Source organism: Phaethon aethereus (assembly GCF_964289735.1).
Source record: "Phaethon aethereus genome assembly, chromosome: 6".
NCBI lineage: Eukaryota > Metazoa > Chordata > Aves > Phaethontiformes > Phaethontidae > Phaethon > Phaethon aethereus.
The window spans coordinates 34,547,095-34,561,945 of NC_138580.1; the positions used below are offsets into that span (position 1 = coordinate 34,547,095).

The following is a 14,851-nucleotide window of genomic DNA, read 5'->3' on the forward strand; positions in this document are numbered from 1 at the left end:
CCTCGACAGCCTGCTGTGGTTCCTCAGAAGTGAAGCATAATTTTTGTTTCCAGATTCTGAACATACTTGCCATTACTCTTGGAAAGCAGATGGAGCAATGCATTGTTTTACTCTGTTAGGTCCCATTCACTACTGAGCTGAAGACCGATACTTGTACACCACGATTACCATGTTGGCGTACAACACAATTAACCTGCCTGCATCAAGCCTACTGACGGGTGCCCCGCAGTTCTCTGCACCTCCCTCCAGCTGCAAGGGCTGCGTTCAAATACACCGGAGTGCCAAAAACCACCAAAACCCCATTCCACCCTGCCTGCAGACACTGGCCAAAGATTAATTAAACGCCAAGTGTTTGGTATCTCATTCCACAACCATGAAATAAATACATCACACCTGGTGAAACACAATTTTCTGATAACCAGGGACTCCCTGGGGCATGTAAAGGCTGTACACAAAAGCTACAGGTTCCCATTATACTCTTATATTTGCTAGTAACTACAGAAGAAAAACAATGGTTTTTACATAGATCTATGATTTTAAATGGCTTCTCTCCAGTGATACCTTAGCACCTCACAATCACTATTTGGATTTCTCCCCAGAATTTTCCTTACAGGGAAGTGCTGTAATATGCATTTTTGAATGGGAACAGAGGCACAAGGAGCACGAGTTACTCAACAACAGGTTCAGCACAGCATTGAATTACCTCCAGAGAAGCAGTCACAAATTAAAAATATTAATTGTTGCAACCCTTCTCTATCTAACCTTCATGTCTAAAGCAATTTTCTGCTAAACGCTAACTAAATTTGTTCGTAAGAAAGCTAGGAGAGCAAGATTTCCGATCTTCCACAGCATGCATATGCACAGGCAAGCTGTGAACTCAGGCGGCACTTTCTGTCCCAGGCTGCAGTGATAAAACACGTAGCAGGAGGCTTCCAGAGACTTTTGAGGTCCATCCTTGTAATGTTTACTACCCACAGGATGAAACAGAAGCTGTCACTGCTGACAATTCATCATACAACTGCTGCTACAATGAAACACAATACATGACTAATTGGGCTCAAGACTCACCATTTCCAAACAATGCGTACTTTCTACTCTCCTTTGGAGCTGGCCAGAAACCTTCTGCAAAACGCTTCCCCCCATGCATCCGAGCCCAGAACAAGACCAGATCCCTAGAAACAGGCTGGTTTCATACCAAGAGCCCATGCAGAGTGCTGCAAGGGGGAACAAGCCTGAAGGTGCCTCACATCTTGGCAGCAAGGCTGCAACTCAGAGGGACAACTCCAATCTGCCTCACACCGCAACCCAGGAGGGAAGCACCCCCAAAGGCATTCAGATACAGTCTGTTTAGAAAATCCCAAAATAACTAAGATTTTTGCTTCCTTCAAACACATGCTGCAGTGTGTGCTTATATATTTTTTTCTACAAATTAAAAAAAAAAAAAATTGTTCCTAGCCATCCTCCCCTTCACGAGGAAAGTGTTTCCCATCTACGTCTAATCTCTTTGGCTGAACAAGAAAATGCAAAAATTGCATTTCTACAGTGTTTACTTTGCGCTCTCAACACATTGTGGCTTTGTCCATTTGCAAGCTTACAGATTCTTGGCGAGAATAACAGATACCCAAGAGGAAGCAGCTTTCTAGTCTTCACAAATGCATGGATACCCCCGTTAGGACTCTTTCCTGATAAAACATTAATATACTAACTTGTTTCCTCCTAAATCTTAAGAATTTGTGAATTCAGCCTGTTGTGAAATCAGTGCTGGAAAATGTCGGCAGAAGGCAGATGAAGGCCAGATCTCGAAGATTATATTTTGAAACAGGAATTCTTTGGAACTCAAAGATTTGCCCTTTTCAGCTATTCTGCTACCATAATAGCGTATGATTTAATTGCTAAGTTCCTTGAGGTACCCTGAGATGCCAAGGTAAAGAAAGATGAGTGAAAGTGAAAACCTTGATTTTTAATTCAGGCATTCAAATGAGATTTATTTAGAACCACCTCTTCATAGCTAATTATTGCTTAGATGATGTATTTTGGGAATTCAAGTCAGCTGTTTATTGTCAGACATGAACAAATACAGACCGTTTCCTAAAATACCAATATTTCAAAAGGTCAAATGACTATATAGAAACAAAGACATACTCATGTCCATTTTAAACACCAGGCTAAAGCATGCCAAGAATCATTTGTTTTGCTGCAAAGCTGCTTACAAGAATTAATACCTTTCCTTTTCTAAAAACGCCAGTATCTCAAAGCTGATGCCTAATAGCTACTTGCTACTGGTGGTCTGTGAGATTCCACATAACGGGGATAAACAGATCCAGAAAATAGCTTTCCCACATAACATCTGCCTTCCCACCAGCACTCTATTATAAACAAACAAAATAAATGGCTGAAATCCTTGAACAAGCAACAAGCACAGAAACATTCCAGTGCTGAAAGCAGAACGCCCAAGAGGAGTGGGAGACCATACCATGGCACCCCAGGGACTAAAGAGATCCTTCATTTTCCCTGTTTAAGGAAATGAGAGAATGAGGAATGGCCTTATGATGAACATACAGAATGCAGTCAGGAGATTTTATTTCTTTCTTGGCTTTGACATGGTCCTGTTTCGCGACTTTGGACAAGAACTGCTGTCTCCTCAAGTTTTGCTAACTGAAGACTCTTGATACTCCTCCTTCCTCCCAATTTCTACTTTATTCCAATAACTCACAAAGGCAAATTCTACCTCCTCGGCATGTTTGTCCAGAACCCAAGCCAAAAGGGCTATCACTTGTCATTTGTCAGTGCATCTGTCATGTAGCACAGCAACACTGTAATGTGCTAACATTTCATCTGCGGAAACGAGCATTCACATTTCTATGGGGTCAAATGATAACACATTCTGCATTCACCAAAACAACGCAGACAACTCATTCCTGTTCAGTAAAGTGTTTAAGACCCTGAGTAGGAAGAAAATTCTAAATTGCAACTCAGCTGGAAAAGCCAATAGTATTTGCTGTATCACTTCTAAGTGCTGTTGGAGATGCAAGATCCAAGACACTTTGATGCCTCATTTTCCCCTCCTAGGACTGAAAGCAAACATAACTACTTGGGGCAAGATGTTACTACTACTTCAACCTTGTATCCACCTGGCAAGGCCTTCTGTGCCTTTCTAACTCAAGCAGCTTTAAGACCGGCTTAAGAAGAGGCCCAAAATAGCAAGACAATGCAAGGCTCCCATTGCTCAGGAGAAACCCACAGGCAACAGCCTCTTCCCAGACAAAGGCTGGGGAAAGCTCTTGCTCGAAACTGGCAAACTGCCTGAACGCCTGTGGACCTCTTTAGCTGAGAGGTTGCAAAAACCTTACAGAGAGCCCAGCAAAAGGTCCCCAAACATCTCTGCAGCCAGGACATGCAAGCACTGCAGTGAAATCTGCTACACAGGGAAGAGGCAGTACAGGCCAACTCAAGAAGGGGAGCTTTTAGAAGACCACTAGTAGAGCTTATGGGAGAATATTTCACACTCTGGAATACTGTAAATTAATAAAGCTTTTTTTCCCCCTGGAAAATTTAGTCTTGCAATACCCCAAAGGCCCAGAAGAGAAAAGATTGCTGCTTCAGAAGCCAGGGAACATTACTGACAGCGGTTGAGGCTGCACCACGGGAGTTGCAGAGCTCAGGCCATCACAACAGCCTGCTCCGTATCTTTAAAAGCTTTTCTGGATCTGTGGCAAAGCAACCTTCTTCAGAATTTAAAATCATTAAGCAGCTACACAGATTTGCTGCAAACCTGCCGGAAGTGTACTCTACATCACTTTTGGCAGCTCTGTTAAAAACAAACCCACTGCTTCTTACCCATGGTAGCCTGTAACAGTCCAGAAAAATTGTCTTGCACACAAGACACTCCTGATAAAATGTCCAATTGCTTATGCACCCTGCAAGTGTGCCAAATTTGCACAAGGGGCTCAATAAGGTTGCCCTATTTACTTAAATGCTGGAGCATAAAAATAGATAATAAATAAATTCTAGTAAAAAAAGATTGCTTGTGTGGATACTGACTCTTCCATTTATGCAGACCAATTTTAATACTCCAGATTTGCATAATGCACACTTCTTTAGTATAGATTACGCTCGAATGTACTGGGTTCCTATAATTTTGAACAGTTTTAGATCACACCACTAAAACAATTCATTGAAATGAGAGATACTAAAGTACAATGAAAGAGAAGTGTGACTACATTTTACTGGAACAAATCCAGAACCAAGGCTTGGGCAGCACTGTTTTGTTTTTGACGTGACATACGCAAAATTGTATTTCTAATATAATACTAATTTTCATTTGTATTTGCCTGAACTGATGCGGTTCTGGATTTTGCCAGCTCATAAGCACATGTGCCGCTGCACGCTCAGAATAGCTGAGGCCAAGGAGATGGCAGAGGCAGCCTGTACTTACATGTCCTCATTTTTCTGAACGGTCTCAAACCCAAACAGAACTTGGCAAATTTAATACTGCAATGTTACTCTGTAACGAAGTTTCTCATTTTAATAAACATTAGCAACTAGATCAGTACCTTATTAAAATATCATCTCTTATTTGAACAATCATGCTGTGTGCTCAAATTTGTTTTTCATTGTGGTTGGCCACAATAAAATAGCTAAATGCACCCTGCTTCTGGTCCATTGTGGTTTTTTTTCAGTTCAGAAACACTCGCAAAGTTGCACGACACCATGTTTGAAAAGAAGAAGGAAAAGAGTAACATAGAGACTAAAAGTAAAAGCACCTTAGACCATCATTACTATTTCTGGGGCTTTGATTCACTGTATTACTGTGTATTGCAGTGTAGGTGTGTGTATTGTTTGGTGGAGAGGGATGGGCTGGGTACTTGAAAAACACAAACAAACTAGGATTTCATCCTGTAATACTCCAGGGTTTGCCAGCACCATTTCATGACAGCACATACAAAATAAACTCTACCTGTGATCCAAGCCATGCAGCTGCACTTTGTGTTGAGTCAATACCCTGTGCTGCAGTGAGCTTGGAGCATGAGAAGAACCTCCAGGTACCATCTGCAAGCAACTATGCAGGCACAACCCCAGGATCCCAAACAGCAACAATCAAGTAGAAAGAACAGGAACTAACAAAGTTTGATTTCCTCAATCAGGAGCTTCTGTGTGGATTTGCCCATATCCAGCATGGACTGGACTCATGCAGCATCACACAGCACTAATCCTTAGTTAGCAAAAGGAATTTCCATGCTTTGAGACCTCTCATTAGCATTTCCCAGCAAATATAGCATCTCTTCAAAGCCCCTTATCAGCTCTAAAGAGGCTGCAACAATCTGTGAGATCCTACAGATAAGAAAGACTGTTTCCACCTCCCTCGCTGGAAGGGAAGCAAATACTAAAAATTTATTTTTCCAAAGGCTAGTCTGTGGTAAAATACAAGCCAGTCTCTCTCTCTCTCACACTCTCTCTCTCAGAAGAAACCTCCCCTTCTCCTTAATACTACTGAATATTTTTCACTATAGTTTGGATGGAGTCCTTTCTAATTATGTTTGTACAAGTGAAGAAATACAATACTGGATTTCTGAACAAACACAGCCTATTCTCCATAATGATTAAAACTCTCTTGCTCAAGACCACCCTCCTTTTGGACATTGTATTTTCACCCCAGAAATATAGTGGACAAAGTCTGTGTGTTGTAATAGAAAAAAAACAGCCAGTCCTTTTAAGATATTGCATGTGCTCAATGCAGTTATTAATCATGATAGGCAGCCTCCTAAAACCTGGACAGGACAGTAAATGCTTAACAAAAGAAAACTAAGTAGAACACCACATGATGACTTCCTAAAATTGGTAAGGGGGGAAGGGGGGGAAATCAAGTAAAAGAAGAAACTGAGGCAACAGTATCTGCAGTTCAAGCAAAACTATCTTATTGCTAGAGGAGACAAAACTCAGCAGTAGATGTATCACAGTTACCTACCAAATATGTTGATGGCTGATACAATGACTCAAGAAACAAAGCTCAAACAGGCAATACAAAGGCCGAAGAGCACATCTATACCCTCCCAAAGCAAACAATCATGACACAGACCACCTATGTCAAAAAGGATAACACCACTGCTAAAATATTCTTCAATATGGGCTTGATCCTGCAAGTCACTGTGCAAACAGCAGCAGCCTCAACAAGCTACGGGTAACCCACACCGATCGGGATCAAGCCCTTAATTGTACTGCAACCTGTTTTAGCTCCGAGCCCCGAAGTAAGAGCAGAGCGTTTGCCAGAGAAAGACACCCACATGGCAAGTTGAAGTGAGTACTTGAAGGGGATGCATGTGCACAAGTTATCAGGTTTCTCTTCCGAGTTTCTCGAGGGCACAGAAATCTCTCCACCGCTCAGTGAGTACTGCTGCTAACCTCCTCATCATTATGACAGACTCTAATGTTATTATTAACGAAGCAGATTAATCATCTCAGCCATCCGCCTCTCTGGCTACATTGGAATGTTTTTATACAAGCAATCAGAATTTCTACACAGGATGCAATTACAGATGAAACCTGTAAAGCAAGAGATGAGGAAGTCAACCCAAAGCAGACACGGGAAATTTTAAGGAAAGCATTTAAATATGCCAGAATGCCAGCGCTTGCTCGCTTTTGAAAAGTTAAAGACTTGTTTTTGTAAGCAAACAGTAGCTGGAGATACAAGAAACCATTGGTGAAAACATTAGCAAGAGCACTCATTCCAAAATGTTTTATTATTTCTGTATGAGTAAAACGGAGGGGGGAGGAAGTCTGCCATGCTGCAGGCAAGGCTAACCTATGTACTTCAGGGTGAAAACGATGTTTTTACAGTACTTGGATGCTTTTGCTTCTATTGCTGTTATTTGCCAATCTTTCATTAATATTCCTTGTGTGTTTTTACCGCATATAACATGCACTGAAACCACTAGTAAATGCTTAAAACATCATCATCACCTTAGTGAAAAACTACACAGCATTTTGGGGCAGAGCCAACACTGTAACAGTACCTGGGACCCTATGGGAGGCATTTCCGACACCACCATCTCTTTTTTTTTTTTTCTTCCCAAGTGTCACATCAGAGGCAAAAAAAAAAAAGTGTGTAAGGAAGACGACCCCTACACACAGCCCACAATATGCATATAATCTTCTGTGATCTTTATTAATGTTTTCTTACTCCTTTATGCAGATATTGCATACAGACCTACAAGCGCCTCAAACACCATGCTCAGCATCGTGGGAGCCGTACAAAAAGGAAAGGAAACAAAGCACTGCCTCGAGATAAGTAACTCTTCTCCCATGAAGCACTTCAAGGTAAAAAGCAACCAACAGGAAAAATGGCTGTGAAAATCTTTACTCGTGACTCCGGGCAAGTTATAAAGTTTGTTTTACCGGACCAGGCTGATGCAAAGGGCCAGAGGACCAACAGGATTTCTTTCTAGATAACAAGCAAAGCAAAATTTACAGGGAGGTGGAATACTTCTTCTTAGACCACAAGCTATCCAGGAAAAGACGTGCATTGGGCACACAAACTCTTCTTCACATCTGAAGGAGAAGCAGCAGGCTTCGAAGCCCTAGCCTGTGGCAGCTGCAACAATATTATTACTACAACTCAGTAGCTCCCCTCAAAGAGGGGAAACTATTGAGGCACTGCTGGGAAAATCACTCAAACTGATGCACGCTTCCCCAAGGGAGGAAGAGAAGGAGATCTGAGGAAACTCAGGTCCCCTGGGCTCCCATTACAGGCAGATGGATGGCTGCTCTGCTCCGGCTCTCAAACCATCCTGCCTTTTAAGAAAACTCCGTCACCACACCTGCCACTCCTCAAACTCCCAAAGGAAGACCAGCAGTCCAGGCTGGACTCGCTGGATAAACACAAGTAAATACATCGAGGTACAAGAGAGCAAGGTCAGGTCTGGCAGGGGGATAGACTCTTCTGCGTGTTGCTGCAGAAGCAAAGACACCGACCTGCTTACCAACAGGCATGCACGCAGCTAGATGTACCCGAAACCACGGGGGACAATGACCCTCTTCAAAACCCAACAGAGGACTCTGCCTGGCCTCAAAAGCAACATACTAAAGACCAAAGTGATCATCCTGACATCAGAAGGTAATGAAACTGAGAATAAAATTGAAGTTCAACAATCACTTGATCATATTACAATGAAAATTTTCCCAGCAGGCTGCATTTACACATCCCAATTCCACAAAACTCTGTTCTTCTCAGAGTTATATAAAGGGATGGTCACACAAGGCCAATGCAGACCAAGACAGTTGGTCTCATTCACATCATTCTGTCCTCCACTCTCTTCTTCCAAATGTAACATCTGGAATACCAGGTATGAGTGCAGCAGGAACAAAGTCGCTATGCTTGACAGCAATTCAGTAAGCTCCTAAATATTATAAGGTACCTGAAAAAGGAGTGAATCAATAATACAGACAGACATAGCAGTGTAAAGTCAAAGTCAGAAACAAAAAGGCTACCCCTAAAATATCAAAACAATAGAGAGGAACAGGAAGCAGCTTAGCCTTTGAAACAAGCACACCACAATAGCCACACCACCAGAAGGCAGCCACAAGGATGCTACTGCAAAGAGCTAGCACTGAGTTATTATACTGGAATGCCAAATATTTAATATTGCAGTGATAAAACAACATGTGTTCAGTACAATAAGACTGTTCCTGCCCAAAGCAGCCCACAAACTCCACACACAGAAAATACAAATTAAACACTGACATCAGAAAAAGATTCTGTTTTGTTGCAAAAACAAAAAGCAAACAAACATTTTGTTGTAAGGAACAAAATGTTGACCTCTGCAAATTTGGGAAGACTTCAAGAAACAACATAACTGCAGGGAAGAATGTGCAGGGCAGCAGAATAAAGCGGTATCTGGCCTCTAAAGGCCTACGCAGCACTGCTCCCCTCCACCTCCCTTGCCACTTCCACACGCCTCACGAAACAACAAGTCCAGTATAAAAATAAGTTTCAGACCAATACATATACTACAATTTATCCCAAATCTCTACCATTTGTGACTCACTGTAAATACACGTATAGACAAATGCCCCCCTTCCCATTTGTCAGCATCCCAAAATACAAAGGAAAAATAATTGCTGAGCTGGGCTGGCTGAGCATATTTCAGGCAACTTAAAAAATACAACAAAAAGTTCAGGGAGTTCAACTGAATGAGTCAAAAGTCATCAGTAACATACAAACTGAATTTATGAATGTATTTGAAGTTTTCCATGTGGTCTCCAGGTCACACATTTTAACTGCACAAACTGCTCCCTGGAACCTTTAAATAATCAACATTGTGGGGTTTTTTTACTTGCCAACTGCATTGCCCATGAGCCACATTTTACTCTTTAGAGTTAAAGAAAAACTCTCACAGGCTTTTGTTACTGATATTTACAGACAAGAACTTTTGCAAAAATGCAATGCAAGTTTTATCAGTGAAAAGTTTAAGAGTTCCAAAAAGAATATAATAAACAATTACAGCTTTTTAATGAAATTTTTCTTGTTCAGACATACCCCAGACATTTCCAGACATGACTAAACTCCAAGATTCCCATTTCCAATTAACACATGCATGTTACCCAATGAGCCCTTCCCCCAAAGCCACTCAGCATGAGATTACTGCAGAATCTGATGGTCTTTAGTAGAGTATTTGGCCAAACTCCAGCTCCACCAGCCTTCATGCTTATTTTTATAGGCACAGCCTCCAGCTTTGTGCTCTGGTATGCAACCTAGCACCCAAGTCCATTAAACTTTCCATCAAACACACATGAAATTGAACAACAGGTAATCAAGCTGTAGTCTGTTCTCTAACTGTTAGGAGTACTCTTATTGCCTTGTTTGCACCGTGGCATGAAACTTAGATGACTTTATTGAAAGGGTTTACAGTAACCAGGCCCAGGATGGTACAAGAGGACCATCAGGGGATCCAGATCTGAATGCTCTTGCAAGTGGTAAATGGAGCTGGCACTAGGATCTCCAACATCAAGCATTCAGCATCAAACATAACTACTGTGAAAGAGACTAGAAAAGACAAAAATTGTATTCTCTTCCAGTGGAATGAGCCCATTTATCTTGTCATCTTTGGCTACGGGGAGAGACTTGGCACTGTTCACTGATGGCTTGATCTGACTCTTGCATGTACCTATCAAGACTAGCTAACACGATTATGCAACATCTGTCCAACTTTACAGCGTTTTCAAAGCTATCTGTGTTACAGGTCTCATTCCTCACAACAAATCTTTTGAAGGTTGTAACTGCAGCTCCGTTTTAAAATTAACATACGTAGCACAGACACAGACGTGACTCTACAGAAAACTCCTTAGAAACTGATGTTGAGTAAGCCCCGGTTTACTGCTGTAGAAACATTTAATTCTGTTCATATGGCTTCAGTTTGACTTAGTTTTTTAAACTTAGACACAACTTTTGGTAATGCCTACAATGAAGCACTGACATGAGGTGAACTTAACCCCACAACTGAGCCATGAAAGGACAAACCCATTTCTACTGCCTTCGGAAATGATCCTGAGAGGTCAACTTGCATAGCTTGTTAGAGCTGAAGAAATCTGCAGTCTTTGTTAAGCACCAGCAGTAGCTCTTTAATAGTCCAATTTCGTTTCCCCAGGATAGCATGCAAACTACAGATTTTTACATGGTAAAACAAACATTACTTCTAGATGTAACAAAGGCTTCATTGTGCTCATCTGAGTCTAAAAACAGAAATGCAAAGTGTAGTTTTCATTAGTGAGGTTTGGGGAGCAGAGAGTGGGTGGCAATAAGGAGAAGGGAGAGAAGAGTTTGCCCTTGAAAATTAACATGTGGTTGTTACCATGAGTACCGTTCCGACTGTTACTGTTTTAAAAGTTTTCTAAAATATGCAACAGTGGCATGAAAGTTGCAGGGCAGCAGAACTCAAATGATACAGAAAGGCGATATTATTCCTCGAGTGCAGCATTACAAATTAAATAACTTGTACACTTGGTAGCAGCATATGGCACAGACATAAACATCTACTGCTTCCATCACTGATGCAGTGAATGTTTTAATACTGGGAAAAATCTGCAACATTTTGCCTTCAGAGTGTGGATTCACAAACAGTACTTTTAAGACTTTAAAAAAATATAAAAAAAAATAAATCACACGATCAAACAAACCTGGAGATAAAAAGGGTAAGTGATAGCACAACAAATTACAAGGGAATGATTCACCAAAAAAAAAAAGGTGAAAAAAACCCACAACAAAAAAAGGCCAACCAAAAAATCCTTTGGTTTTGGCAGGAGTTCACACTTAACAACATAGCATGTTTAAGTATTAGGCTTTCCCATCTGCAAGGCAAAGGACCCTACATTGCTAGAGAAAAGTGACACCTTGTATAACCTGCCAAAGCACATAATATAGCTAATTACATTGCACGTCAGTGCCAGGCCCAGACGAAGCAGAACCTGGGGGAAATACATGCTTCTCTGTCACTGTCTCAAAGAACTGTGTGTCTGAACATAGTTGTCAGCATGTAGTAACAGATAAAAATAAAACAGATTACCTATTTGTCAAACTGATTTTTTTCAAGAAAAACCTATCCAGTCCAGATTAAGTAGAAACATATAATTACATACTTTGCAGTCCATAGTTGTTTACAGTGGAAAAAAAACACCTTGAGAAATCCACTCCCATATGACTTACAGCAATACTTCTCAAGAGACTGCATAGTCTAGGGTACCCGCACAGAACAGGTTTCTATGCTTAATGCTTTAAATAAAACTTCCAAATATGACCGAAAAATTGTGCAAGATAGTACTGTCATCTTCAATCTCTCGGCAAATAGCGCCCTTTCCTTCTCTTCTCTATATTTTCTTGAGCTAAAGCAGAATGAGATGATTCAGTATCACCCACTTTTACTCTATTAGGAATATAGAGTTAACCCTAAAACTGATGTGAAACAGTTATATAACAGTTACAGTTATTATACAAGACACTAACTGAAAAAAACTCCAAATCACAGAAGAGGCAGCCATTGCAACTGTTGAATATGGAGGACTTGCCAGAAGCAGGATGAAAGAGCAGCAAAGAGGAGTCTGATATCTACCTACCTGTATCAACACCTAAGGGTTATCAAGAGGGAACAGACAACATCTTCAGGGAACAAGGAAAATTTATGACACAGATTTTTGGAAATTTAACTCTCAAAGGTATCAGGAAGATTTTTCTAGCCATCGTGGAAGAAATCTTTCAACATATACAGATAGTTTTGGTTTCTTCTCCAAGAAGGTTTTAACAGATACTGAGAGTCCTCATCTCACTTTACTTTTCTGGTTAATTTAAATTGTCAGTCCACACTTAAGGAGTAAATAGGTGGAGGTGATATAATAGCAGATAGGTACAACTGTATATTGCTAAGTAAATGCCTACAGAAAAGGGAACAGGCACAGCTGAGAAGGAAAATGACTCCAGAAGAAAGATGTGGCAGACAGTGAAGAGCAGAGGTAAAAAAGCACAGACTATAACTAAGCAATAGAAACAGCAAACAAAAAATAACGCAGATCCTCCCATACTGGAAGATGGAAAGGAAAAAGTATAATGAAACCATGAAGGTTCAAATGCTTTGCAAGAAGGAAAAATATAGTCACACTAAAAATTAAAAGGAGGGGAGGGATAAGTCATAATTAAGTGCAGAACACATCTATTTGATTGTAATAAGCTGCAGACACAATTGCTTGCAGATCACAGCTATACTTTGGCTTAAATATTCCAGCTTTACTCTTAAAAGACTTATCTTTCACCGGCAGTCTTGGAAAGTCTCTACAAATCATTAAGTTCACACAGCCTCAGCAGTATAACAGACACAATACTGTGCACATTTTAACAAAAATGGACTAAAGCGAGATGAAGCAGGAAATGAAAGGCTTAACTGGAATCACAATTTGCCTCTTCATTCCCAGCCTGTGTTTCAACTGTCAGTTCACCACATCTTTCCTACTGATCATCACTCGGGAAGATTAATATGCCTGAAGATTTTTATTATTTCCACATATATCCAAGCTCATTATTTCTAGTTTATAATCCAACCATTCTAATAGACGTAACTTTTTTGCAAATTAAAGACAGCAGGCAACATTTAAGCTAGCCCTAGCATGTTCCAAACATATACTATTTCTACATCAACCTGCTCTAACGTCCTGGAAGTGCCTTCCCTGGAAGTGAATGATTTATAACTGCAACGTCCTCTGACAACAGGAGTATCAAAGTAATTGTCATCATCCGTTCTGAAACTTTTTTGTGTTTTGGTTTTTTTTTAGATCAGAGGTCCACCACGTTATGCAACGGGGAAAAAGAAAAAATATCCCAGATGGAAAAGATCAAATGCAAACAATGCAGTACAGGAAACAGCACAAGTAAGGTTTAAAATATCCCCAATACAATAGATTATGTTCAGTCTATGCGTATCCTTCTAAACAAACACATATTTTAAGAATGACAACATAGCTCCTCATACGATGTTATTTGTTAACATATACTCACATATACTTCACTGTGATCAAAGCGTTTTTTCAGATTATTGATGAATGAATCTTCATCAAGTGGCTCTAAAAGAACCATATCTCCCACCCCTATCATGTTGTCTAAAAGTGACGTCTTGACCTCCATTTTGGCCATTTTCTTCTGCAAAGAAAGAAACAAGAAAAACAAAGAGCAAAGTTAGCTCAAAATTATTCCAATTATTCACAGGCATTATCCAGTAACACTGGTTTAGGAATACAAGTTAAAAAGCCATCGAATTACATGCTTTAAAATATTTTTCCAAGGAACATTCTCAAAGCCATTCTATCTACCCAGGTAGCCCACACAACTCCAACAAAATTTAACTTCTACCAGTCAACAATCCTTCCTGGTTCACAATACATTAAATATCAAAATGTAAGAAACAGGAATTAAGATTCCATTGGGCACCACATCCAGACTTTTTGAACGACTTCAACACTGTTCAAGTGTACACAAACCCAAGCCTCATCAACACCTCCAGTGTATCCAATTAGGATTTAAATTTGTCAATACCCTAACCCGCATTTCTTTCTTGCCCATAGTTGCATTTCTCCAACCCCATCAACTTTTAAATGGAAACCAACTAAGTGAACTCATGCAGAGACAAAACCCACATTTTATCATCTTAATTCATGAACCCTGCACTCTAGAGCACCTATATTACAGTAGAGTACTGCTCTTGGTAACATGAGGCTACCAAATTACTTCATTTCCTAACCAGACTTATTTGGCTTTATTGCTTAAAAGAGCATTTTCGTTGGGCAGCAACAACCCAGCTGACAAGTGGAGACTCTGCATCTATATAACTGGAGAGGCAAAAGGCAGAAGTTGGGCTTAAACAAGGGACCAGGGTCAAAGTAACCAAGTCTGATAAATGAAGTAATTCAGACAAAAAAGTGAAGGGCAGGCCAAAACTCAACACCATTTGATTGTCCTAGCCTTTAATCCTTCCAATCCAAATGCTGGAGAAGATTAACCAAGCTTCTCAAGAACTCCAGGCACACAGTTACTGCTTTCAGCCTTCATGCCAAGACTGAAAAATGAACATATTAGCAGTGGCGGCCCACCAATAGGGAACCAGAGGTGAGAGAACAACTTTGCTGACAACACAAACCAAGAACCAGCTATACAACTACAGCTACACAAACTAACAGCTGAACTTCACCAGCCAGATGTAATCTCTCAGCTGTGAAATGCTATCAGGCTGTCCTTGCTCCTCCTATCACTGCAGCATATTTTAATTCTAAATGTTTTTTCTCATTTTTCAAAATGTCGTTGAACAGCTACTAGCTTATACAA

The 14,851-nt window shown here is 40.5% G+C and overlaps 1 protein-coding gene across 1 annotated transcript in view; it reads right to left on the bottom strand.

The window, feature by feature from the left end:
• MYO1B (myosin IB) overlaps positions 1 to 13,666 on the bottom strand; it is a gene marked incomplete at both ends in the record, with an annotated part of 94,615 nt that extends 80,949 nt beyond the window's left edge. Inside the window, one exon of the mRNA XM_082001575.1 lies at positions 13,532 to 13,666. Within this exon, the coding sequence (XP_081857701.1) occupies positions 13,532 to 13,666 (135 nt within the window). The remainder of the gene's footprint in view (positions 1 to 13,531) is intronic.
• Positions 13,667 to 14,851: the final 1,185 nt, after the last annotated feature.